Raw genomic sequence first — 27,996 nt, forward strand, 5'->3', positions numbered from 1 at the left:
ATAGATAAATCTTAAACAAAGTTTCAATTTAGAGAGCCTGTTGACAGTAGGAATTTAAAAACTAGAAAAGGTTGTAGTTAATAAATTTAGGGCTTTTCCTTATGTGCATATAAATTATTTAACAAGAGCACTTTCCTTCTTTTCCCAAAGTGATTGTATGTAATCTCATAATTAGGATGTATTGTCATATGTAGCCTTCACAATCTGGAAAGCCTACATATCAAAAGAGACTTTATGAAAAAATCACCAAGAGGAAATATGAGTCAATTCAATAATAACTATGTTGGACACAGAGTGACATACAAATGCATGAAGCCTAGTTTCACATTCTCTTTCACTTTATTCAAGGATTTCTGTGAGGAGGGCAGATCTTTCTGAATACACAAGTCAACTGCTAACTCTTCCAAAAGCATACAAAAAAATAAAAAGTTGATCAAGCAAACTTAGGTTAATTTGACATAACAAGAAGGGAGAAGACCACCTTGACAGAGTTTTACTATGATTTGAGATGAAGGAAATCATGGGAAGATTATCCTAAGTTGTTGGTACTTGGGTTGGAGAACTCAAGAAAAACTTTAGACCACATGGAAGTGGTTGGGACTGGGCAAAGTTTAGGACATAACTTTGGATTGCTGGACATAGTGAAATGAGATCTTGAAACCTGTCTTGCTGAGAAAGCTGTATTTTAATAAGTAAACTATATTAGCTGGTCACAGTTTGGGTTTAACCAACCTAAAGCAAACCCTTGGGGGGCATAATGTCCCTGATCTTATTAGAGATATGACTATAACACTAACATCTCCTCCTCAGTGGTCTATCAACATACACTCCTCAGTCACTAGAGCTAAAAATGTAGGTCTAATAGGAGGTGCATTTACAAAGATCTACTTTCAGCCGCCCAAGAAATGCTTCTGTCCCTAAGTCCCTTTAGTAAACCATTTGTCTTCAAGCTGGACTTGTCAGCCTTTTTATTCTGTCTTCCAGTACTTCCAGCCTTTGGAAGTCATTTTGCATATACCTCCCTCTCATGGAGCACATGGCATATTCACAGTGATGAAAGGAAAAAGCCTATAATCCAAAATACTTTACCTGGGCAGGAGATCATTCAGAATGGAAAGAGAGATAAAATAATTTCCCAGAAAAACAAAACAAAACAAACAAAAAAAAAACCTTGGATAAACTTAAGAGCTGAAACATCTACTCAAAACTATGAAACATTGATGAAAATCATTTAAAATGACACAATCAGATGGAAAAATAGACTATGCTCACTAACTACAAGAAGTAATATTGTTAAAATGCCCATACTACCCAAAGCCATCTATAGATTCAAAGCAATCTGTATCAAAATACTAATAGCATTTTTCACATTATCAAAACAAATAATACTAAAACCTGTATGGAATCAAAAATGACCCCAAATAGCCAAAACAATCTCAGGAAGGAAGAACAAAGCTGGAGGCATCACAATCTCACATTTTAACATACACTACAAAGCTATAGTAATCAAAACAGCACGGTGCTGACACAAAAACAAATATACTGAGAAGTGGAACAGAAGAGAGAGCCCAGGCATAAACCCACACTTCTATGGCCAATTAATCTAGGACGAAAGAGGTAGGAATATATGATGGGGGACAGACAGCCCCTTCAATTAACGGTGCTGGAAAAGCTGGACCACTACACATCAAAGAATAAAACTGAACCACTTTCTTGCACCATATGCAAAAATAAGCTCAAAATGGATTAAAGACCAAATGTGAGGCATGAAATCAAAAAGTTAGAAGAAAACATAGGCAGCAATCTCCTTGACATTGTTTGTAGCAACATTTTTCTACATATCCCTCCTCAGGCAAGGGAAACCAAAACTAAAATAAACCATTGGAACTACACCAAAGGAAAAAAAAAAAAAAGGAACTACACCAAAGTAAGTTTTTGCACAATGTAGGAAGCCATCAACAAAACGAAAAGGCAACTTACAGAAGAGGAGAAGACATTTCCAAATGGTATATCCAGTAGGGGATTAATATCCAAAATATATGAAGAACATATACAATCCAACACCAAAAAAAGTGAAATAATCCAATTAAAATATGGGCAGACAACCTGAATAGACTTTTCCCAAAGAAGACCAGCAATGAAGGGGCACTTGCCTGGCTCAATTGGTAAAGTATATGACTCTTGATCTCAGGGTCAAGAGTTCAACCACCACTTTGAACATGGAGCCTTCTGAAGAAGAAGAAGAAGAAGAAGAAGAAGAAGAAGAAGAAGAAGAGAAGGAGAAGGAGGAGGAGGGGGAGGAGGAGGAGAAGATAATGATGACCGATAGATGGCCTACAGATACATGAAAATATGCTCAACGTCCCTAATCATCAGGGTAATACACATCAAAACCACAGGGAGATCTCATCTTACACCTGTCAGAATGGCTAGAATCAAAAAAACAAGAAATACAAGTATTGGCAAAGATGGAGGAAAAGGAACCCTTGTCTACTGTTGGTGGTGCAGCCACTAGAGAAAGCAGTACGGAGGTTTCTCAAGAAACTAAAAATAGAAATACCATATGCTCCAGTAATTCCATGATTGGGTATTTATCCAAAGAAAACGAAACACTAATTCAAAAAGATATACACACCCTATGTTTACTGCAGCATTATTTGAAAGAGCAGCTGATGGAAATACCAAGGGTCCATCAATAGATGAATGGATAAAGATGACGTACTATATGGAGACAATGCAATATTATTCCACCACAAACAAAGAATGATATCTTGCCATTGGTGATAACATGGAAAAACTGAGAGGTTGTTACACTAAGTAAAATATGTCAGAAGGAGAAAGACAAATGTCATATGATTTCACTCTTATGTGGAATCTAAACCAAACGAATAAACAAACAGAGCGGAAAGACTCACAAATATAGAGAAATGATAGCTTCTAGAAAAAAGGGGGAGAGGGAAGGCAAAATGAGTGAAAGCGAGTGGGAGATAGGGCTTCCAGGTATGAAATAAATGCAATAAATGTCAGGAGAATAAAACATAAAACGCAGGGAACATAGTCAGTAATTGTAGTGACATTGTGTAGTGACAAATGGAATTTACGCCTGTGAGCACACCCTAGCGGATAGACTTCTGGAATCACTATGTTGTAACAGGAAACTAATTAACATTGTGTGTCAACTGTACTTCAATAAAAAAGTAATAAAAATGATTTTTATAAAGTTCTCACCAGAAAAAAAGATAAGTGTGTGAGGTGATGGATGAGAATGGTGTAATCTCGTCACAATATATAAAGCGAATCAAGTCATCATGTTGTACACCTGACCACTGCACAATGTTATATCAAGGATCTCTCAATAAAGTCAAAAAATTTTTTAAAATAAAATAGTATGCTAATTAAAATAACCAGTCACAAAAGACACTTCTTTTATACGAAATGCTCAAGACAGGCAATATATATGACAAAGAAAGCAGACAAAATGCTGACTAAGGCTGGGAAATGCAGAAAATGAAGAGTTCCATTACAGAGTGAAGGTTTCCATTTGGGGTGATGAAAGTGCTCTAAAATTGATCACCGGAGCGGTTGCACAATTCTGTGAATATACTATGAACCCCTGAACTGTACACTTTAAATCTGGCACTTGTACGGTATGGAAGTACATGTCAACCAAATTTTTGGGAACAAAACAAAAACATCTCTCAGGTCATCATAACCAGAAAGATAATTTTCCTGTATAATAACTTTCATTCTTGTGTCAAGAGGACTGCAGTCACCTCGCAGCACCGTCCTCGACACTCTTCCAAAATATATTACGTAAGACACATGACTTGCACCTTGACTCTTAGCTAGACGATAGGACTAAAATCATCAAACAGACATTACACACATTTGCATACAAACAAAGTCGTCTACTTTGGCTTTTTCCACTTGCCATCCAAATGCTCGGACAGTTCATATAATGTATTTACTTTGAAAGGTAGGAGTTATAGTTTAACTTCCTGATTGATGCTCCTCGGATATAAGTGCAAGCAGTGGCAGAAGAAGGCAGGGATTTCAGAAGAAGCAGCGCATCCCCCAGGATGTCTATGAAATGGATTTCAGTGCTTCTGGGGCTACAGCTGAGCTGTTACTTTAGTTCTGGGAGTTGCGGAAAGGTGCTGGTGTGGCCCACGGAATACAGCCACTGGATCAATGTAAAGACAATCCTGGATGAACTTGTCCAGAGGGGTCATGAAGTGACTGTTCTGACATCGTCAGCTTCCATTCTTGTTGATCCGAACAAATTATCTGCTATTAAATTTGAGATTTATTCTGCACATTTATCTAGAGGTGATTTTGAGGCTTTCTTCATAAAACTGCTCAACATTTTGATATATGATATGCCAAAAGATTCATTTTGGACATATTTTTCATTAATGCAAGAATTTTTTTGGGAATTTTATGAATGTGCTCAGAAGCTCTGTAAAGATGTAGTTTTGAACAAGAAACTCATGACAAAACTACAAGAATCAAAATTTGATCTCGTCCTTGCAGATACTATCATACCCTGCGGTGAGCTGCTGGCTGAGCTCCTTAAAATACCTTTAGTGTACAGTCTCCGTTTCTCTCCAGGCTACGCATTTGAGAAACACAGTGGAGGACTTCCTCTCCCTCCATCCTACGTACCTGTTATTCTGTCAGAATTAACTGATCAAATGACATTCATGGAGAGAGTAAAAAATATGCTGTATGTGCTTTATTTTGACTTTTGGTTCCAAACAATAAATGAGAAGAGTTGGGATCAGTTTTACAGCGAAGTACTAGGTAAGTCATGCTTTTCATTAGTAACATGAAGTCCTAATTCTCCTAGTGCTGGGGAGGAGAGTTTGTAGAAGTACTAAGAGGGAGGAAATTTGTCTTTTAGAAGTAAAATGATGACATGAAAGTATAAAATGATCTCTCAATCTCACAAACACATGCAAAGACTTATATGACAGGGCCAGTTAGAATCCCACTGTCCATTATGGGTACATCACACTCTAGGGAGTCAATAACTGACATTAGAGCACTGAGGAATTCTTGAACCAATGACATATCCATTCCATGTGTTTGATTGTAATAGCTTTAAAAAGGGGTTTCTTTGGGTTGCTTTTTAATTTTTTCTCGGTATTTTATCCTTCCTTGTTGTTTATCAAATACAAATCAAAGTGAAAATATTACTTATGCTTCGTTACTTTTTAGAAGAATTTTAAGTCACAGCATTTTGAATCACGATTTCCTATATAACCCTCACCCCCCCACAGGCATAAGTTTCTCCATTATCAACATCCCCCATCAAAGTGGTACATTTGTTGCAAGTCATGAACCTACACTGACACATTATTATCATCCAAAGTTCATAGTTTACGTAAGAGTTTACTCTCAGCTTGGTACATTTTATGAGTTTTAAAAATTTATAATGATATGCATCTACCACTATTAGAGTAGTTTCGCTGCTTTAAATTCTTCTCTACTATACTTATTTTCTATATATCCATTTTATTCCACTTTTTCCATGTTAAAAAAAACGGCATTAGAAATTTCACTATCTTGATGAAAGCAGACATGTCAACTGAGGAGTCATATATTTCTAGTACAACTGTCTATAGTGTTGAGGATATTATTCCCACTTGTTTCTTCAGTTTCCTTAGTTAAGAATTAAAGTGTTGGGATGCCTGGTGGCTCAGCGGTTAAGCGTCTGCCTTTGGCTCAGGGTGTGATCCTGGGGTCCCGGGACAGAGTCCCACATCAGGCTCCCTGCATGGAGCCTGCTTCACCCTAAGCCTGTGTCTCTGCCTCGCTCTCTGTCTCTCATGAATAAATAAAATCTTTTTTTAAAAAAGAACTAAAGTGTTTACATATTACCTGAAAGAAATTTTAGGATCAAGGGAATAACTTGCTGAATTGTAGAAATTAGACTGAGTATTCTAGGGAAAAGTGTTTCCATTGGTTAATTGACAGTGGAGCTCAAATAATTGTTTACATTTGCATCTGTCACTTTCGCAGCATTTCAGAATAAACAAATGCATGTTTAATTTGACAGTGGCTTAGGTTTAATAATGTTTTATGACTGTGAATACCTCCTTCATAATTCCTTCACCCCAGCCAATTAGAAGGCTATGAGATACAATGGCTATGTTAGACTCAGGAATCTATAGTATGAAGTTTCTAATGATTACATATTGTTTCACCAGGGCTTATAAATCCTGGGTTTTTTTATTTTTTAAAGATATTTATTTATTTATTTATTTATTTATTTATTTATTTATTTATGAGAGACACAGACAGAGAGAGAGAGGCAGAGACACAGGCAGAGGGAGAAGCAGGCTGCCCTAAAGACGTAATGCGCCACCATTAAGAGTGCACGTTCTATTTCCGTACTTGTGGAAAATATTCCAGCTGTGACTTGCAAATATTATTTATTACATAAATATTGTTAAGCTCCAAATATTAACTAATTACAATGGTCGGTACAAGCCATACCCCCCAAAACTCACAGTTTTCTTGGAAAATCTCGGATCAAGGGAATAACTTGCTAAATTGTAGAAATTACACTGAGTACACGCGGGAAAGGTGTTTCCATTGGTTAATTGATGGGGGGGCTCAATAGTATACATTTGCATCTGTTGCTTTTGCAGAATTCAAGAATAAATAAATGCATGGTTTATTTTCATAGTGGCTTAGGTTAACAAATTGGTTGTGAACGTACTACTGTGATGTGAGAAATGAGTCTCTTACACTTTGTCTTTCATATATACATATGATCAACATATATATATGCAAATGTATATATTTGCATCAATACATGTTTGTATCATATATGTGTTCTGTTAGGAAACTACAAATACTTTTAAGCCTTTTTGCTAACTAGTCAAAACTCTTTTCAGAAGGTTCCATAGTATATTAATATTCCATTACTCTCATTTTTTCTACCTGTTGCTTGTTATGAGATTTTTTTGCTTCTTTATTTACTCTTAGTTTTCTACCACGTTTTAATTTTCATTCCAGGATAGTTAACAGAGTGTTATATTACTTTCAGGTGTACAATATAGTGATTCAACACTTCCATACATCACTCAGTGCTCATCATGAGTTCACTTCTTAATCCCCATCACCTATGTTACCCATCCCCCACATTCCCCTCCCCTCTGATAACCATCAGTTTTTTTCCCTACAGTTAAAATCTATTTCTTGGTTTCTCTCTCTCTTTTTGTATTTTGCTTGTTTGGTTGGTTCATTAAATTTGACATATGGGCAGCCCGGGTGGCTCAGCAGTTTAGCGCTGCCTTCAGCCAGGGTGTGATCCTGGAGACCCAGGATCGAGTCCCACCTCAGGCTCCCTGCATGGAGCCTGCTTCTCCCTCTGCCTGTGTCTCTGCCTCGCTCGCTCTCTCTGTGTCTCTTATGAATAAGTTAATAAAATCTTTAAAAAAAAATGCCTATGCATGTCTCCTGCCCATTTTTTAAATGTGTTATTTGTTCCCTGGGTGTCGTTGTTGAGTTTGATAAGCTCCTTATAGATGTTGGATACCATCTCTTTACTGAAAATGTCATTTGCAAATACCTTCTCCCATTCTGTAGGTTGCCTGTCAGGTTTGCTGATTATTTCCTTGGCTGTACAGAAGATTTTTATCTTGATGAAGTGCCAATAGTTCATTTTTGTTTTTGTTTCCTTACTACCATCAATATATCTAGTAAGAAATTGCTCTTGCTGAGGCCAAAGAGGTCACTGCGTGTTTTCTTCTCCTGGATTTTGATGGTTTTCCTGTCTCACGCTTAGGTCTTTCATTCCACCTTGAATTTATTTTTGTGTATACTATAAGAAAGTGGTCAAGTCACCCCGGGTGGCTCAGCGGTTAAGCGCCTCCTTCAGCCCAGGGCATGATCCTAGAGACCCTCCCACCTTGGACTCCCTGCATGGAGCCTGCTTCTCCCTCTGCCTGTGTCTCTGCCTCTCTCTCTCTCTCTCTATGTCTCTCATGAATAAAAAAATAAAATAAAACAAAATAAAATAAAATAAAATAAATAAAATAAAATATAATAAAATAAAATAAAAGACTAAAAATAAAAATACAATAAAAAAGGGATCCCTGGGTGGCGCAGCAGTTTGGTGCCTGCCTTCGGCCCAGGGCACGATCCTGGAGACCCGGGATTGAGTCCCACGTCGGGCTTCCAGTGCATGGAGCCTGCTTCTCCCTCTGCCTATGTCTCTGCCTCTCTCTCTCTGTGTGACTATCATAAATAAATAAAAATTTTTTTAAAAGAATAAAAAAAATAAAAGAAGACTAAAAAAAAATGTGGTCCAGTTTCATTCTTTTCCATGTTGCTGTCCAATATTCCCGACACCAAGAAACTGTCATTTTCCCATTGGATATTCTTTCCTGCTTTGTCAAAGATTAATTGCCCATATAATTGTGGGTTCATTTCTGGGTTTTCTATGCTCTTCCATTGATCTATGTGTCTATTTTTGTGTCACGACCATACTGTTTTGATCATTATAACTTTGTAGCATAACTTGAACTCTTGTATTGTGATACGTCCAGTTTGGTTGTTTTTCTTTTTCAAGATAGCTCTGGTCATTTGAAATCTTTTGTCGTTCCAACAAATCTTAAGATCGTTTGCTCCAGTTCTGTGAAAAATGCTGTTGGTATTTTGATAGGGATCACACTAAATCTAAAGTTTGCCTTGGGTATTATAGACAGTTCAATACTATTCTTCCAAGTTTTGTGCATGGAATGCCTTTTATCCTCAATTTCTTTCATCAGTATTTTATAGTTTTCAGAGTACAGGTCTTTCACCTCTTTGGTAAAGTTTTATTATTTTCGGTGCAATGGCAAACAGGATAGTTTTCTTAATGTCTCTCTTCTGCTGCATTATTAGTACATAGAAATATAACAGATTTCTGTACACTGATTTGTATCCTGTGACTTTACTGAATTAGTTTATCAGTTCTAGGACTTTTCTGCTTAAGTCCTCAGGGTTTTCTATACAGAGTATCATGTCAACTGCAAATAGTGACAGTTTTATTTCTTCCTGACCAATTTGGATGGTTTTATTTCTTTTCATTGTCTCATTGCTGTAGCCAGGACTTCTAGTCCTATGTTGAATAAAAGTGGTAAGGGTGGACATCCTTGTCTTCTGCCTGACCTTAGAGGAGAAGCTCTCAGTTGTTTCCCTTTGAGTATGATGTTCACTGTGGGTTTTCCATTTTAGCCTTTATTTTGTTGAGGTATGTTCCCTCGAAACCAATGTTGCTGAGGGGTTTTATCTTCAATGGCTGTTCTACTTTGTCAAATGCCTTTTCTGCATATGTGGAAATGATCATATACTTTTTATCCTTTCTCTTATTTTTTTTTAGCTTTCTAAAGATTGATTGATTGATTGATGATAGACACAGAAAGAGAGAGAGAGGCAGAGACACAGGCAGAGGGAGAAGCAGGCTCCATGCCAGGAGTCCGAGGCAGGAATCGATCTCGGGACTCCAGGATCACGCCCTGAGCCAAAGGGAGGCGCCATACTGCTGAGCCACCCAGGGATACCCATCCTTTCTCTTATTGATGTGATCTGTTTGTTTTTTTGCCTTCAGGAAGACCCACTACACTATATGAGTTAATGAGGAAAGCTGATATATGGCTCATTCGAACCTACTGGGATTTTGAATATCCTCACCCACTCTTACCACATTTTGACTTTGTTGGAGGCCTCCACTGCAAACCCGCCAAATCCCTGCCTACGGTACCTGATTCTTGTTTCTTTTGCTTTGTTTCCTCTAGGCCATTTTTGTAGCTTAAAAAGATCATTTCTCAACAATGGTGTGTGCCCCAACAATATCTGCAGGCAAATCTAATGTTTCCTTGCTGTCATTCCAACTTTACACAATTCCTCATTTGAGATTCCAAGGTTTGACGACTTAGAGCATTAACAGGTTTAATTAATATATGAGAACATATGTTTTCCGCCACACACCAAGGCCAGACAAAATCTCAGTAAACCTGAGCACAGAGAAAGCTACACTGTGTATATAATGAGGACCATGAATTCTGCATATTTAATAAAGACCAAATAACTTCTACCACTTATATCTGAAAAAATCCATAGTATAATATTGCAAAAGTACACTCTTAGCATATAAGGTGAAAATCTTCATGAAAAAAGCAATGATGTAATAAGTTTTAGGTTGATATTGAACCTTCAAGACATAATTGAAAAATAAGCATCTCTTACTGAATTACTTGATGGTCTCTTCATCATGCTGGATGTCTACTAGAGGAATGAGCCACTGTGATTACATCTACCATTGCCCAGATTCCACAAAAGGTTAGATAAATAACCTTAATCATATATAACTACCTAATGAGTCTGTTAAACTCTGCAAAGGGTCTGATTACCCTAAAACTAAGATCTTATTCAATGGTTAACATAATATCGATTTTGATTGCAAAATATTTAGGTGTATATGGTAACTCTCTCAAGGTCTAAATCCTGATGTAAAACTAGCAAAAGTTCTATTCAGTCTAACACAAGTGTCCATCAACAGATAAATCCATAAACAAAATGTATTTACACACAACGGAATATTTGGCCTAAAATAGAAGAAAATTCTAACACCTACTACAAAGTGGCAAAGCTTTGGGATATTATGCAAAGTGAAAGTGGGCGATCATTAAGAGACAAATACTGTATGATTCCCTGATATAAGGTATCCAGATCACTCAAATTCACAGAAATACAAAGTATAATGATGGTTGATAAAGATGGTCAAGGAGGGGGGATCAGTGGGTGGCTCAGCGATTTAGCGCCTGCCTTTGGCCGAGAACATGATCCTGGGGACCCGGGATCGAGTCCCAAATCGGACTCCCTGCATGGAGCCTGCTTCTCCCTCTGCCTGTGTCTCTGCCTCTCTATCTCTGTTTCTCATGAATAAAAAGATAAAATCTTTTTAAAAAATAAAAAAAAATAAAGATGGTCTATGAGAAATCGGTAATTGTTATATAATGGGTACTGAGATCCAGTTTAACAAGGTGAAAAAGTTCTGGTGATTAGTTGACCAACAGTATAAAATATACACACTATTGAACTGCATACTCAGATATAGTTAAAATGATAATTTTTATGTGTAGTTTATCACAATAAGAATCAATATAGGCATTACTCTAATAATTCTTGATGATATTTGATATCTATCTTTAATTGAAGAAAAATTTTTAAAGATTTATCTATTTATTTATTTATTTATTTATGAGAGAGAGAGAGAGAGAGAGAGAGACTGCACATCGGGTGGGGGAAGGGAGCAGAAGGAGAGAGAGAACACCCAGGAAAGTCCCCTCTAGGCACAGAGCTAGACCCAGGGCTCAATCTCACAATCCCGAAATCATAACCTGAGCCCAAATCAAGAGTCAGATGCTGAAACGACTGAGCCTCCCACGCAACCTCATAGAAATTCATTCAGTGGTGTTTGCTATGCTGTTTCTCCTTTTTGATGGAGTTAACTTTTTCTTCACAGGAAATGGAAGAGTTTGTCCAGAGCTCTGGAGAAAACGGTATTGTGGTGTTTTCTCTAGGGTCAATGGTCAATAACATGACAGAGGAAAGAGCCAATGTGATCGCATCAGCCCTTGCCCAGATTCCACAAAAGGTTAGATAGAGTATCTTAATTGTATACAACTACTTAATGAGGCTGTTAAACTCTGTAAAGGGCCGGATTACCCTTTCCTTCATGACATGAACATCATTATGATAGCTCCAATTTACCTCAAACATGAGGAAAATATAAATGGCAGATGCTAAGTACTACAGAAGCTGTTTTGACAATAACTTTGGCATTAACATTGAGATTGGAAAGAAATATATTTAGGACGTGCAGAGTAAAGCTTGGTATTGTAATGTGTCCTGGGCAGGTATAGCAGTCACCAAATTCTGTCTGTCATTCTTTCCTTTTCCTTACAAGATCTGCATTCCTTTCAAGATTTCCAAGGGCACTGCCTACCTCATAGCTGTTCTCAGAAAGGAGTTAAATTTCAACAGTTATGTTAAAGAGGAACTGATAAAAGTCTGAAAAGCACCCTGCAGTTTACCCTTATCAGATAATCCAGGTTTCTCTTCCTTCCCCTAAATTTTGAGATAAGCCTCCTCAGTGTGCTGTTCAGAAAAACAATCACCAAACTATGTCTAGGCTTTCCTCCAGCCAAGATGACTTAGAGAAAGAGAAAAATTGACATGACTGATGGAATGGGCCCTATTACGAGTGAAAGAGTAAGATCAATGAAAAGGGAGAAGATGGGTCCACTCCTCAAGGTGACCAAGTGCTTATTAATATCTGGTTCCAAAGGACTCTAACTTATCAGAATAATAACTGCTCCCGATTAAGGAAGGAAAAAGAAACATATTAAGGAGTCAACCGGAAAGAAAGCTTAGCATGGGAAAGTTTCATATGCCTCTTTCTACATAAACTACAGTAGTAAATTCTTTTCCAATACATAGAATGCACCTGGCATATTTGGGTATTTGTGAACTACTTTTCGGTCACTGTAATAGTTTCTCCTTATGCTAATTTTTGCTTACCATCGCAAGTTACTTTAACATGCATATAGCAAATATATACTACCCAGTGTAAACTATAATCCAGTTATGAGGATTGCTGGGAAATTCTAAAATCAGAATCTATTTAGTACTGGCAATGGAAATTGCTTGGGCATAGATTTCATATCAATCAATGCTGTCAGTGCTTTGTAGTGCATCACTGAAATGTCAACAACCAGTTCAATAAAACTTAGCACCACTACACTTTTGGAGTTTTTTTGACACGTATACTGTTATTTCTGAAGTGCCAACAGGCTTTTCTTCCCACATGTAAAGAACTGCCAAACCAAGAAATACTAATAATATTCTGCATTCATGTAAAAAAATTACCTTTTTCTTGGAAGTACTGCCTAATCATTAGTAATGTGGAAGAAGTTAAACGTACTAAGGAGAAATTATTGATATTAATGAATTACTAATAAGCATAATTACCTGTTTCTCACAAGCAGCAGATTGCACATTTAGCTTTTTTGTGTATCAAAACATGTAAAACTCAAATAAAAGAACTTATGGAACAAGTGGCTATGAACATGTGGATATAAGGGAACGTCCTTCTGTATCACTTAAAAAGATGTAAATAGGTTGGTATTACATTGGAAGATGAAAGCAATGATAACAGACAAAGGTGTGGATCTTAGTAATTTCCTACTCGTTTGCACTAGAATTATAGTAACTGCCTAAAAATTTCTTAAATGCTTCTTTTGTCCTTGATAATCTCATCTGTTTAATACTCATGCGTGAAATATTATGATTACATTCATACTTGCTTGAATATAAAAATAAGTAACAAAATGGGGGTATTCTTACTATACTAGGGTTTTAGTAGTCTCATTTTTAATATCTTTTGCCTTGTTATTTATCAGTCAATGAAAGGAGTCTAACTAGATCATCTCTTAATTTCTTTAAAATGTTCACAAGCTATAACTTCAAAGTTCAACTCATGAGATAAGGTATTTTTCTTTCTAAGGTTCTATGGAGATTTGATGGCAAGAAACCAGACACCTTAGGGCCAAATACTCGGCTGTATAAGTGGCTTCCCCAGAATGACCTTCTTGGTAAGAATCTGGAAAATATTGAACTGAAAGGAACTCTAAACAAAATGATAACAGTTCACCAAAAAGCAATCTGACTGAGCATTTACTACTCAAAAACTCAAAACTAAAACTTAACTTTCTTACATATATTTTGCAGACCTAGAGGGAAAAAGATAAGCTACAACAGTTGGCATGTTGTTATACACAGTCCCATTCCTTAGGGCCAGAATCAAAGTACCTGTATTTCAGCTGTAATTACTGCTCCCACATAATTTGTTACTAACTACCTAGAACATCGCTCTGTCTCCGAATTTTCCCACCTTATTCTTATCCTTTCTCCTTCTGCATGGGGATTCAGTGCCAATGAAAAATAATAGCCTCTCTTTTATTACCAGTGACTCTACATTTTCTCTAGAAAAATACCATAATCTTTTCCATGAAGTCACAACACATTTCATGATAAAGTGCTATCTTTCCTTCCCCTGATTTGAGCCACCAGCATCACACTTCCTGCTGCCTTGACACCCTACATGTGAAACTCAGTGACTTTACTGTGCCTTTAAGAGAATATGTTCTAACATGCCACCTGCCTTTCTTTTTTTTGCACCCTTTCCCTTTTTTTGGTGATAACCAGAATGTTATCGTTCAATTTGTCTGTCCAGCAATCTTGTATTCATTTTTCAAGTTACAAGCACCACACCAATCTTCATTTACCTCTCCAGCACATTTATGTGCTTCTTGCGCTGAGAGCCAAAAGACATTTGAATGCTGTTTCATGTTTATATAATAACATATGTCTTATGTTGCCCAATTCTCATTTGATTTCTAAGACTTACAGTTAATAATGTGCTGAGATTCATCCAATCCTAGGTCATCCGAAAACCAAAGCCTTTATAACCCATGGTGGAACCAACGGCATCTATGAGGCGATCTACCACGGGATCCCCATGGTGGGCATTCCCTTGTTTGCCGATCAAGCTGATAACATTGTTCACATGAAAGCTAAGGGAGCAGCTATCAGACTGGACTTCAGCACAATGTCTAGTGCAGACTTGCTCAATGCATTGAGGATGGTCATTAATGACCCTTCGTGAGTATTACTTTTTTTTTAATAGATGGAATTTATCGATAGATTCTTCAGTCAACGGTGGCTGCGAGTTTCCTCCCATTCTTAAGAGGCTAATTTGGAAAGAAGCCAAGTGATAGAACGGATCTTAAATCTACTTTTATTTTCAACCAGACATTTATTTCACAGTTGCATTTAAATCCCTTTCACTTAATGGGCAACCAATTACTGCAACATTTTTCTACATACACAAATGCAAACTATTATATAGTAACTGTAAGAACATTTCAAAGTTCCTATGATAGAAACCATAGAATGAAAGAATGAAGAACTTGAAGTCATGTAAAGTGACTCAATTCAGCACCAAAATTTCCAAAGCTATAAATCTCTTTTTGCTTAAACGTTGATTTTGGTTCTTATTGTTAATATATTTTATAATATGTAATTTGTGTACCATAAAACTAAAAGTATAAAACTCAAATACGTGTAGTGTATTATGGAATTATGAAACCATCACCATAATCTAAGTTTGGGACATTTTCATTAGCCCAAGAAGAAATCACATACGACTGACTTAGAAGTCTTTGCCCATTTCTCTTGCCTCAAGTAAACATTAATCTACTTCTGTCTCTACAAATTGCTGTATTCTGGGTGTTTCATACAAGTGGGATCATACCACGTATGGGCTTTGCATGTGGCTTCTTTCATTTGGCATGTTTTTGAGTTTCATTCGTGTGATAGTTTTGTATTGCTGAATGATAAATATCCTATGGTATGGATATGCTACAATCTATCCATGTATCAGTTGGTGAACATTTGGGTTATTTCCACATTTAGTTATTATAAATATTGCTACACATTTATTGTGTGAACAAAATTTTTCACTGCTTTTGGGTAGACATCTAGGAGTAGAATTTTGGGTAGACTTCTAGGCCACAGATTATCTCTATGAGGAGCTGCCAAATTGATGTCCAAATAAGTTGCACTATTTTACATTTCCACCAGCTAAGTATGGGAGATTCAAGTTCTCCACATCATTTTCAACACTTGCTATCATCTTTTTTATTACAGCCATCCTAGTGGGTCTCTCCTTGTGGTCTTCGTTTTCATTTCTCTTACAGCCAAAGTTACTAAACATCTTTTCATGTACTTATTGTCATTCACATATCAGAAATACTGAAAAATGTATTATGGGGAGAAAATGGTAGAGTAATTGCATAATAAAAATACCTTAAAACAAGAGAGAAAGGTAAAGAAATATAAGGCAGGTTGGCCAAATAGAAAAGAAAACAGACTAAGACAGTAGACGAAAATATAAATATGCCAAGACATTAAATCTAAACAGACTAAATAATTTAAAGACAAAGATTGTCAGAACACATTTTTTATACTATACGCCAGTTATAAGACATGTTCAAATAGAAATGCGCAAAAGATTGTAAGTACGAGAAGGTAGGAAATGATCTATTCTAGCAGTAACCGCAGAAAGATGTTGGACCCATGCTAATATCAGACACACTAGTCCAGAGTCACCAACAAAAATAAAAAGAAGTATTTCATAATGACGAATAGATTGATCTTTCAAAACAGTACAAATTACCAATTAGTGGCGCCTACTACAAAAAGCATCAAAATGCAGTAGAAGGGGGCCAAAGAACAAACATTCAAATTTACAGTCATAATATTGAATTTTTAAACATCTCTCTCAGTAACATAGAAAAATAAGATCAAAACAAGGGAAAAACGATAACAAGATAATGGAAGGGAGAAATACCTAAGTGTCTTGAAGGACACAATTTAAAAATGCAACCCATTGAATATATATATATGTATATATCAACAGAGAATACCCATTTTTCAAGAATGGAATAGATACTGGAATTAACCATACGTGGACCATAAACCAAAAGGAATTTTGAAAAATATAAATCATCAAGAGCACACTGTTCAGCTCTACTGGGATTCACTTAGAATCATCAAAATGAAAGACAACTGAAACCTCTCTACATTTTGGAAATTCAGCAATATACTTCTACATAACTCAGCCAATAAAGAAATCCTACTCATAAATACACCTCTTCTCAGCAATTCCACTTCTACATATATACAAACACATGTACAAACATGTAAATCAAAAGATACAAGATTTTTATGGCAGCATTGGTAGTAATGGCCAAACGTTTAGTAACACAACTGGCTATTGACCGTTAAATGATGAAATAACCTGCGGTATTGCCAAACAATGGAATACCATACAGTGCGAGAAGTAACCAACAACTCTTACACAAAAGACAAAAGGAAATGAGTGCTCACTTCATATTCTAACACATAAATAATAAAAACTAATGTATGATGACTAAAAGGATCAGGGCAGACGGGGTGCTTCTGGGTAGCTTGTGACACCCCATACCAACATCTTAGTAGTAGGTACATTATTACATCCACTTCACAATAATATTCTAGCTGATTTTGAATGTATGGGTATTCCGTGAAGACTATTCCTCTCATGGGAATTCTTTGGTTTGGCAAATTAACTTCCTTTCAATGTCGGCATCTTTACGTTTCTCCCTTAGGTACAAAGAGAATGCTATGAAGTTATCAGGAATTCACCACGATCAGCCTATAAAGCCCCTGGACCGGGCAGTCTTCTGGATCGAGTATGTCATGCGCCACCAAGGAGCCAAGCACCTGCGGCCAGCCTCCCATGACCTCACCTGGTTCCAGTACCACTCCTTGGATGTGATTGGGTTTCTGCTGGCCTGTGTGGCAACTGCTATATTTGTCACCACACAATGTTGTCTGTTTTGTTGTCGGAAGGTCGCAAAAACTGGGAAGAAGATAAAAAAGGAGTAGTCGTATCTGAGGCCTCCAGCTGGTCGGCCTCCTAGACGGGCTCCTCCGGTTTCTGCCAGCAAGGAGTTATGATGCAAAGTTCCCCTCCCTGTGAAGAAACAACTCCTCAACTTAGCTTCTGAGATCAACATCTGCTCTCAAGGGATTTATTGCCTGTTTAAGAGTCAGAAATATGTCATGCCAAGAGAAAAACTGGCAAATTAAAATTAAATTTAAATAAAACTCTACGGGAATTTACAGAAACTTCTTATTCTAAATGAAAAGTCATCCCCCTCCAGAAATTACTGAGCTTACCTGTGTTTCCAACATTGGGCATGAATATAAGAACATTAAGTAGGCTATTCACAATATCACTGTTACTGTGCAAATAAATACTCAGAATATTTTCACTTCATTTTGGTGCAAAATTTGTCGTTTCTTCCTTTACTAGAGAAACTACAGATAGTTAAAGTTGTATAAAATGACTTTTCCATCCATTTTGTTTTGGGTGACCACTAATTCTCCTGGGCTTTTATGGTGTACCCAGCCTGAGCATCACTCCTTACCCTAGGACATGGCAAGTTGATGGCCTTCAACCACCTTGTCAGTATCCTGTGCAATGTCAGTGAATTTAGAAATATAGCAGCTGTTTCCTATTATAAAACTGAGCTATTGGGCATCTCAGTCCATTAAGCTACTCACTCTCCGTTTGAGCAGAGGTCATGGTCTCAGAGTTGTGGGATCAAGCCCAGCACGCCTCTGGCAGGCCTGCCACAGCTTCCTCTTCCCTGGTCCCCTCCCACCGGGATGGTGACCAGCCTGCAGATGGATGTCGGGTGCTGGGGTCCCCTGGGGTCCTCAGCCTCTGAAGACTGTCCAAGTACCGGGGACCCCGGGGCCTGGGCCTCTCTCCAGGGAGCGGCCGGGCCGGCCCGTGGCCCTGGGAGCCTCCCCTGGCTCCTGGCCTGGAGCAGTGACAGACGCTGAAGGGCAGCGGCTTCGCTCCACGAAGACATTCTTTGGCTTTTCTTTCTGCTTCAAGTGGTAGACGAAGTCCTACAGAAGTAAGCACTTAGAATGGGAATTGTTTCAGTTCTCTGGGAAGTGGTCCTTCTAGTGAATATTTTGAATTAATGCCAAAGAGAGAAAAGGGAACCGCGTCAACATTCTGTAGCTTCTCTATAAACGGCTGATTGTTTTCCTTCAAGTTAGCTTCAGGGTCCACTGTATGTTGTACACATGCAGCATTTTCTAAACTTTCCACTAGGTTTGGCTTGCTTTGCAAGTTTCCAGTCCAAGTCCCGACCTTCTGCCTCCCAGGGACCTGTTCTCCTAACACAATCTGTGGCCTTTATTTTGGCTTCCCTGTATGCTCAGAACCCCACATGCAATTTTGAGCTGAAGTGCAATTGTCACCACTCTTGTCTCCTTCCCAATCTCAGGTGAAAAACTTTGACTATTTCACCAATATTGCCTGTTATTGCCTCACGATAGATAAATACGCTTTAGCAAATTAAGAAATTTCCTTCTGCTAAAAGAGGGGGAGAAAGAATCTGAGAACACTATTTTTATGAAGTACAATGTAGTATGATGCTTTCCGATAAGATTTAAACACGCTATTTAACCCTGCAATTCCACATCTAGGAATCAGCCATCTAGAAATGCACACATACACATTGATGTACAGCATATTCCCTTAAGTACCTAAATATTTACCAAAAACACATTCGATGAGAGATGTAATGTATACAGTAATTACGGCGAAGATATGGTGACAGGCAGCATTTTTGCATGATCTCCATGTCACATTGCTACATGAACAAGTTCCAGGAAAACTATACAAGCACGATACTCTCTTTTGGAAATAAAATAAAATGTATGTAAGTTTCTATATACACAAAACAGACAGGATTTCATATTATGATAATTTAAATATTTACGTATGTCTTCATTTCTTGACATTTCACAACATGATTTTCATATGCCTATTATATGGAATAATAAATTTGTTAACAAAATAAACATATTGATGCAAGATGTCAAGTTCCAGCACTTTGATATTGTGCTATCGGCTCAGTAGTGTCATTCAGAATATTTAATTGACCAAAATCTGATGGACCATCTTCTATTACAAATTCGGGCCCTTCTTCCTTCTTTCCTGTTTAAGAAATCTTTCCTCTAAAATAACTAGTGATAAATATATGAGAGTATTTATTAAAAGTTTCAATACATGTGAAGATCTAAGTTCAACAATTCTTAACTGTTTTACCGTGTTTTTCACGTCAGTATTTCATGAATTTTATAGTAGCTTAGTAACCTCTGTTGGCTGGCTTCAAAAGATTATATTCATGGTGATTTTGAAATATGACTACCAATACCATGACAATGCTCCCATCGTGTCTCCTCCCCTTGACCTTCGGCAGGCCTCGCAGTAGTCTCAACAAAAAGAATGCAGTGTAGTGATACAGCTTAACTTCCAAGGCTCTCATAAAAAAGGCAATACATTCTTTACCTCTCACTTTCTCATTCACGCTTTTTCCCTCCAACCCCCTCCTCTCTCTCTCAGTCCACTCACTTTAGAACCCTGTGCCAAACCCCAAGAACCCATGATGAAGGCTAAGTGGTGGAGACATTACAATGTTGTGCCTTAGAAACTCTGTTGCTCCAGCTCCACAGCAATTTGACTATTCCCAAAGTATCACTAGAGGTGTGAATGAACATCCTCCAGTGATTACACCTCATCTACCCTATGCCTGTAACCATCTGAGAAACCCAAGAACCAACCCGAAGAACCACCTACTGGCTGAGGCCAGCTGACACCCAGAATTATGAGAGATAATAACTAAAAGATTATTGATGTTGTAGGCCTCTATACGTGAAGGCAGTTTGTTATGCAGTGAAAGAACTCTGAAATGACATTTCTACACTTTCTAAAAATTATACATTAGTAACAAAATTACAATTAAGAAATAGACTAAAAACTGGGAACTTACAAATGTTACATTTTGAAAATAACTGGAACTTAGGAATGCACACAGCATACACCTGAAACGTTCCCCAAAGCACCGGGCCCTGGACAGTATGTGACCTCTTCTTAATACAGTCATTATTCTCAGGAGTAGGAAACAAAATGGGCTTTCCTAACACAAAGATGGAGACCTAGACAAAATGCCAAGATGGAGAGATTCATCCCAAAAGAAAAAACAAGACGACATCACAGCCAGGGATCTAACAAACAGAGATATAAGTAATATGCCTGGGCAAGATTTTAAACCAACAATCACAAAGAGATGAGCTGGCCTTGGGAAAAACTTAGAAGATACCAGAAAGTCCCTTACCACAGAGATAAAAGACCTAAAAACTAGTCAAGCTGAAGTGAAAAATGCTATAAACGAGATGCAAAACCCACTGCATGGGCTTGACCACAAGGATGGAAGAAGCAGAAAAAATGAATAAGTGATACAGAAGATAAAATAATGGAAAATAATGAAGCTGAAAAGAAGAGGGGAAGAAAAATATTGGGTCAGGAAGGTAGACTTAGGGAACTCAGTGACTCCATAAAGTGTAATAATGTGCATAATGTAGGAGTCCCAGAAAAAAGAGATAGAAAAAGAGGCAGAGGTTTATCTGAGCAAATTATAGCTGAAAACTCCCCTAATATGGGAAAAGATGCAGACACCCAAATCCAGGAGACACAGAGAACTCCCATCTAAATCAGCAAAAGCAGGGAAACACTAAGGCATATTGTAATACAATTTGCAAAACACAAAAATAAAGAAAGAATCTTGAAAGCACCAAGGGAAAAGAAATCCCTAACCTCTAACGGAAGAGGAAACTGGTTAGCAACCGATTTCTCCACAGAAATTTAGCAGGTCAGAGAAGAGTGGCATGGTATATTCAACGTGCTGAATGAGAAAAATATGTAGCCAAGAATACTCTATCCAGCAAAGCCTCCATTCAGAATAGAAGAAGAAATGAAAAGTTTCCAGGACAAAAAAACAAAACAAACAAACAAAAAACCTAGAGGAGTTCATGACCACTAAACCAGTCCCACAATAAATATTAAATGGGACTCTTTTCAGTGGGAAAAAAATTCTAAAACTGTCAAAGACTAGCAACAAACAGATAGAATCTCAGGAATCAGTGAAAAAAAAAACAAGCAAAAAAATAGCACTAAGTACATATCTATGAATAATTACTCTGAATGTAAATGAACTAAATTGTAAAAAAAAAAAAAAAGACCCAACTGTAGACTGACTACAAGAGACTCATTTTAGGCTTAACATCACCTGAAGATTGAAAGTGAGGGGTTGGAGGAACATTTAACATGCAAATGAATATTTCAAAAAATAAAAGCCAGAGTAGCAATACTTCCGTCAGACAAACGAGATCTTAAAGACTGTAAAAAGAGATAAAGAAGGGCAGTATATCATAATAAAGGAGACTACCCAACATGAAGATCTAACAATTGTATATATTTATGCCCCCAACTTGGGAGCACCCAAATATATAAAACAATTAATAACAACCATAAAGGAACTCAGTGATAACAAAGCAATAACAATAGGGGACTTTAACATCACATTCCAAGCAATGGACAGATCACCTAACACAGAACATCAACAAGGAAATAATGGCCTCGAATGACACACTGGCCGAGATGGACTTCACAAATATCCTCAGATCGTTTCACCCTAAAGCAGCAGAGTACACATTCTTTGCAAGTGCACATGGGACCTTCCCCAGAATAGATCACATACTGGGTGGGAGAGGAATGGGTAAATAAGTGATGGGTATGAAGAGAGCACTTGCTGTGACGGTCTCTGGGTGTTGTGTTTAAGAACTGAATCACTAAATCGTACACCTAAAAATAATATCACAATGTATGTTAACTAGGATTTAAATAAAACTAGAAAAGAAAAGAAAAAGAATTATTGAATCCCTATATAGCACACCTGAAGCTAATATACATTAATTATACCGGAATTTAACATTTTTAAATGAATTTTACCATAAAAAGTAAAGTCTCTAGGAATTCTTGTAAGAACCTACACCAAATAAAGAAATATTTATACTATTTGCTAATACATGGTAATAAAACAGTGAGAATGGGATTCAAAGAGCTGAAAACCAAGAAACAGACACTTAAAAAAAAAAAAGAGAGAGAAAGGAGTGGGGGAGGGGGGAGGGGCAGAGAAAGGAAAAGAGAGAGAGAACCTTGAGCAGGCTCCATGCTAGCTTCAAGCCCGACACAGGGCTTGATCTCAAGAGTCTGAGATCATGACCTGAGCTGAAATCAGAAGGTGGATGCTTAAATATCTGAGCTACGCAGGTATCCCCCACCCCCCCACCCCCCGCCAAGAAACACACTCATAACCATAGAGAACCAACTGATGGTTACCAGAGGGGAAGTGGCTGAGGAATAGGTTAAATGGGAGCTGTTAAATGGCCTCCTGATGTGATGAGCACCAGATGTTCTATGGACTGTGGAATCACTAAATTCTATACCTGAAACTAATATTACACTGTATGTTACCTAACTGGAATTTCAATAAAAACTTAGATAGGAAAAAAGATCAACAAGAACCTATAACATTTGAAATATGAGCCACTTTTTTGTCACCCACTCAACTCATTGCAACAGAAACTCCAATGCTAGTAGGTGCAGAAAATATGAACTATTGAGTAGACTCAAGATGAAAAAGAAAATCTGCATAGGTAAGTAGAAGACCTGTTTCATCTGATCCTAGGAATTCAGCTAGATAGCTATCAAATCATTCTGAACACCTGATAACTCATCTGGTGATCTAAGAAAATAGCTGCAACTCTACAAAAGTGACAACTTTCTGCAACGCCGAAGGTGCAGAGAGGTGAATCTGAGGTGATACATGAGAAGATAAACCCCAGGGGTAGGCAGCTTCTGGCAGCCAGCTGCTGAAAAGTGGTAGGGTAGCAGAGCACAAAATCAGAACTTTTTGAAGTCTGCTCTGGTGAGGGATCTCCTGGCCTGAGAGCTGCTCAGGTGGTGAAGCAGGGGCGGAATCCTAGGTGGGGTCATAGGCTCCTTGGGGGTCACAGGAAGACTGGGGGTGCCCTAGTGTGAAGGAGTTCCGGGGCATAGGTGTGGGGGAAACTGGGCACAATCAGCAAGTCCAGGAGCGGGCCGGCAGCTCAGGGTGGCCATAAACCACGAACCCTGCACAGAATGCATGCCCAATCTCCAAGCAGGGGCCCAACAAGTAGCAGAACCAGTGAGATGCCCTTCCCTCCCCCAGGAGGAGTAGCATGTATGGGAGCGCCATGGGAGTCTGCGTGGTTTGGAGACTCAAAACAGGGGTCATGTGCCTGAGATAGAAACAGTCACAGTCTGGGTGAACACGGAGTGTGGACGGGGACCAGGGAGACAGGAGTGAGTGTATGCTTTTCCCTGAGGGCGCACTGAACAGTGGGCTCATGAGCTCTTGGCTCCAGGGCTGGAGACTGGGAGGCCACCATTTGCAAGTCCATCCCCTGAAGCTGTGCAGAGAGCCTTCAGGGAACAAAAGCCACCTAGAGCAATCCTGAGCACATGACTTAGCCTGGCCCCCTGGCAAGGGTTCTGGGCCAAAGACACCTGAGAATCAGTGCAACGAGCCCCTCCCCCCAGAAGTTCAGCAGGAACATCCAGCCGAGATCAAGTCTACCAAACACTGAGACCTGCAAAACGCAGGCACTAGGGGAATACAGCATATAGAATGCATGGTTGTATTTTTATCTCCCCCCTACTATTATTTAGTCTTTCAATTTTATTTTTCCTCTATTTTTCTCAACCAATTTGTTATTTTATCAACTTTTTAAAAATCTTTTTTTAATTTTCATTTTTACGGTTAGTTCCATTCTACCCTTTCATTGTATTTAATTTTATCCTGTATATATATATATATATATATATGTATATATATATACACACACATATATACGTATACATATATATCCTTTGTGTGTTTGTGTGTGTGTGTATATATATATATATATATATATATATATATATACAGGATTTTTTTTCCTTTCTTTAAAATTTTGGGATGCACTTTCTTCTAATAGACAGAAATACACCCAGACTCTAGTGTATGGCTGTATTCTCTTCACCTGTCTGATCATATTCACTCTTCTTGTTTTGTTTCGTTATTCTTTTATTTTATTTTTCCTGTTTTGTTAAAGTCTTCCTTAAGTTTCATTTTTACACTTACATGTTCAAGGGATTAACTTTATTTTTCATTCCCTTGCAATTTTGAGATACAAAACCCAACCAAAATATAGTTAGGATACCCTGCATTGCTCCTTTCTGTTCACCTTTCTGTTTATTCCTTCCCTTTCTTTGTCTTTTAATTTTTATTGTTACATTCTATCCTTTCATTGTATTTAATTCTTTTCGTGATATGTTTTCCTTTCCTTAGAAGTCTGGGATCTAGTTTTCTAACAAATGGACCAATATACACAGAGGATCTAGTGCTTTTTTCTATTCTGTTCACCTCTGTGATTATTTTCTCTCTCTCTCTCTCTCTCTCTCTCTCTCTCTCGGTTCAGGGTCTCTTCTGATTTGTTTTGTGTCTATTTCTCTGAGGTTGTTCTTGCCATTTTAGTATTTTAACCCTCATGTATCTATTCTTCTCTGGGTAGAACAAGAACATGGAAAAACTCACCTCAAAAAAGAGGACAAGAGGGGCACCTGGGTGGCTCAGTTGGTTTAGCATCTGCTTTTGGCCCAGGTCATGATCCCAGAGTCCAAGGATCGAGACCTGTGTCAGGCTCCCTGCTCAGTAGAGAGCCTGCTTCAACTTCTCCCCACTGCTCATGCTCTCTGTCACTATCTCTGTCTCTCTCTCTTTCTCTCTCTCTCTCTCAAGTAAATACATAAAATCTCTTTAAAAAAAAAAAGGAAGAGGAAGAAAAAAGAGAATAAGAAGCAGCACTGACTGTCAGGCCCTAATCAATATGAACATAAGTAAGATATTGGACCTAAAGTTCAGAATGATGTTTATAAAGATACTAGTGGGGCTTGCAAAAGCATGCAAGACACTACAGAACCCCTTTCTGGAGAAATAAAAGAACTGAGATCCAATCAAGTCGAAATTAAAAAGGCTATTAATGAGATGCAATAAAAAATGGAGTCTTCAACTGCTAGGATAAATGAGGCAGAAGAGAGAAATACTGATCTAGGAGATAAAATGATGGAGAATAGAGTCCCTGAGGAAAAGAGAGATAAACAAGTACTGGATCAGCAGGGGAGAGTTCGAGAGATAAGTGATGCCACAAAGCAAAACAGTATTAGAAACACTGGAATCCCAGAAGAGCCGGAAAGAGAGAGGGGCAAAAGGTATATTGGAGAAAATTATAGCAGAGAACCTCCCTAATGTGGAGAAAGAATGAGGTATCTAAGTTCAAGAGTCATAGAGAATCCCCTCAAAATCAATAAAAATAGGTCAACAGCCTGACCTATAATAGAGAAACTTACAAATCTCAGAGACCAAGAGAAAACCCTGAAAGCAGCTCAGGACAAGAGGTCTGTAACCTGCAAGGGTAGAAACATTAGACTGGCAACAGACCTATGCACAGAGACCTGTGAGGCCAGAAAGAACTGGCATGATATATTCAAGGTGTGAGATGAGAAAAATATGCAGCAGTTAAGATCTCGATCAAAATAAAAGGAGAGAGAAAAAGTTTCCAGAAACTAAAAGCTTTTGTGATCACCAAACTTGCCCTACAAGAAGTATTTTAAAAGATCCTTTAAGCAAAGAACAAGCCCCAAAGTCACGTAGGCCAAAAGGGAACAGAAACCATATACAGAAACAGTAACGTTACAAGTAACACTATGGCACTAATTTCATATCTTTCAACAGTTGCCCTGAATGTGAAGGGACTAAATGCCCCAATCAAAAGAAACAGGTATCAGACTGGACAAAAGAGCAAGCCTCATTGATATGCTGTCAACAAGAGCCTCATTTTAGACCTAAAAGTACCTCCGGATTGAAAATGAGGGGGTGGAGAACTATTTATCATGCTAATGGACATCAAAAGAAAAACGAGGTAGCAATCTTTATAGCTGACAAATTAGATTTTAAACCAAAGATGTTAATAGGAGATGAGAAAGGACAGTAATATCCTAATTTTTTATACCACATCACGATTAAAAAGTCTATGCAATAAGATCTAACAACTGTAATATTGATATCCCTAACACGGCAGCAGCCAGTTGCACAAGCCAATTAATAGCAAAGTTAAGGAAACACAACACCTATAATCACAATAATAGTAGAGGACTTTAACACCCCCCTCACTGCAACAGACAGATGGATCATCTAAGCAGAAGACCAACAAGGAAACAAGGGCTTTAAATGACACGTTGGACCAGATAGACTTAACAGATCTATTTAGAACATTTCATCCTAAAGGAACAGAATACATTCTTCTCAAGTGCACATGAAACATTCTCCAAAATAGATCACATAAAGGGTCACAAATGAGGTCTCAACCAGTACCAAAAGATTGGGATCATTCCCTGGATATTTTCACAAAACAATGCTTTGAAACTGGACCTCAGTCACAAGAGGAAACTTGAACTCAAATACGTGAAGGCTAAAGAGCATCCTACTAAAATAACGATTGGGCCAATCAGGAAATTAGAGATTAAAAAAAACTCCGTGGAAATAAACGCAAAAGAAAACACAACTGTTCAAAGCCTGTGAGATGTGGCAAAGGGCGGCTCTTAGAGGGAAGTATAGAGCAATACAAGCCTTTCTCAAGAAACTAGAAGTTTCAAATACACAACCGAATCTTACCCTGAAAAGGGAAATAACACAAATCAAACCTAAACCCAGCAGAAGAAGAATAACAAAGATTAGAGCAGAAATCAATGTACTAGAAACCTAAGAACAGTAGAACAGATCAACAAAACCAAGCTGGTACTTCGAATGAACTAATCAGATCAATAAACCCCTGGCCAGACTTATCCAAAAGAAAAGAGAATGGACCCATATGAAAAAAAAAAAAAAATCAAGAATGAAAGCGGAGGGATCACAACCAACACCAAAGAAACACACACAATTATAACAGCATATTATGAGGAACTATATGCCAACAAATTGGGCAATCTGAAAGAAATGGATGCATCCCTCGAGAAGTATAAACGACCAAAACTGAAAAAGGAAGAAATAGAAAAACTGAAGAGCCATAACCACAAAGGAAATAAAAAACCCCCCAACAATCAAGAGTCCAGGGCCAGATGGCTTCCCAGAGGAATTCTACCAAACATTTAAAGAAAAATTAATATCTATTCTTCTGAAGCTATTTCCAAAAATAGAAATGGAAGGAAAACTTCTAAACTCTTTCTATGAGGGATCCCAAAACCAGACAAAGACCACACTAAAAAGGAGAATTCTAGAACAATATCCTGATGGAACATGGATGCCAAAAATCTCACCAAGATAC

General features: G+C 37.9%; 1 protein-coding gene across 1 annotated transcript; it reads left to right on the forward strand.

The window, feature by feature from the left end:
• The first annotated feature begins 3,986 nt into the window (after positions 1-3,986).
• Positions 3,987-17,944, forward strand: LOC112652195 (UDP-glucuronosyltransferase 2B31). Its single transcript, XM_025435669.3, has 6 exons — positions 3,987-4,803; positions 9,605-9,753; positions 11,522-11,653; positions 13,565-13,652; positions 14,502-14,721; positions 17,271-17,944. The coding sequence occupies exons 1-6, from the start codon at positions 4,080-4,082 to the stop codon at positions 17,548-17,550; spliced, it is 1,593 nt and encodes a 530-aa protein (XP_025291454.3). The 5' UTR covers positions 3,987-4,079; the 3' UTR covers positions 17,551-17,944.
• The last annotated feature ends 10,052 nt before the right edge of the window (positions 17,945-27,996 follow it).

This window comes from Canis lupus, chromosome 13 (genome assembly GCF_003254725.2).
Source record: "Canis lupus dingo isolate Sandy chromosome 13, ASM325472v2, whole genome shotgun sequence".
Classification (NCBI taxonomy): domain Eukaryota; kingdom Metazoa; phylum Chordata; class Mammalia; order Carnivora; family Canidae; genus Canis; species Canis lupus.

Bases quoted from the DNA above. Each gene is read 5' to 3' on its own strand.
- LOC112652195 (XM_025435669.3), top strand. From the start codon at position 4,080: ATGTCTATGAAATGGATTTCAGTGCTTCTGGGGCTACAGCTGAGCTGT. The intron at 9,754-11,521 runs GTACCTGATTCT...TTTTCTTCACAG, and splicing joins CCGCCAAATCCCTGCCTACG to GAAATGGAAGAGTTTGTCCA. The intron at 14,722-17,270 runs GTGAGTATTACT...TTTCTCCCTTAG, and splicing joins ATGGTCATTAATGACCCTTC to GTACAAAGAGAATGCTATGA.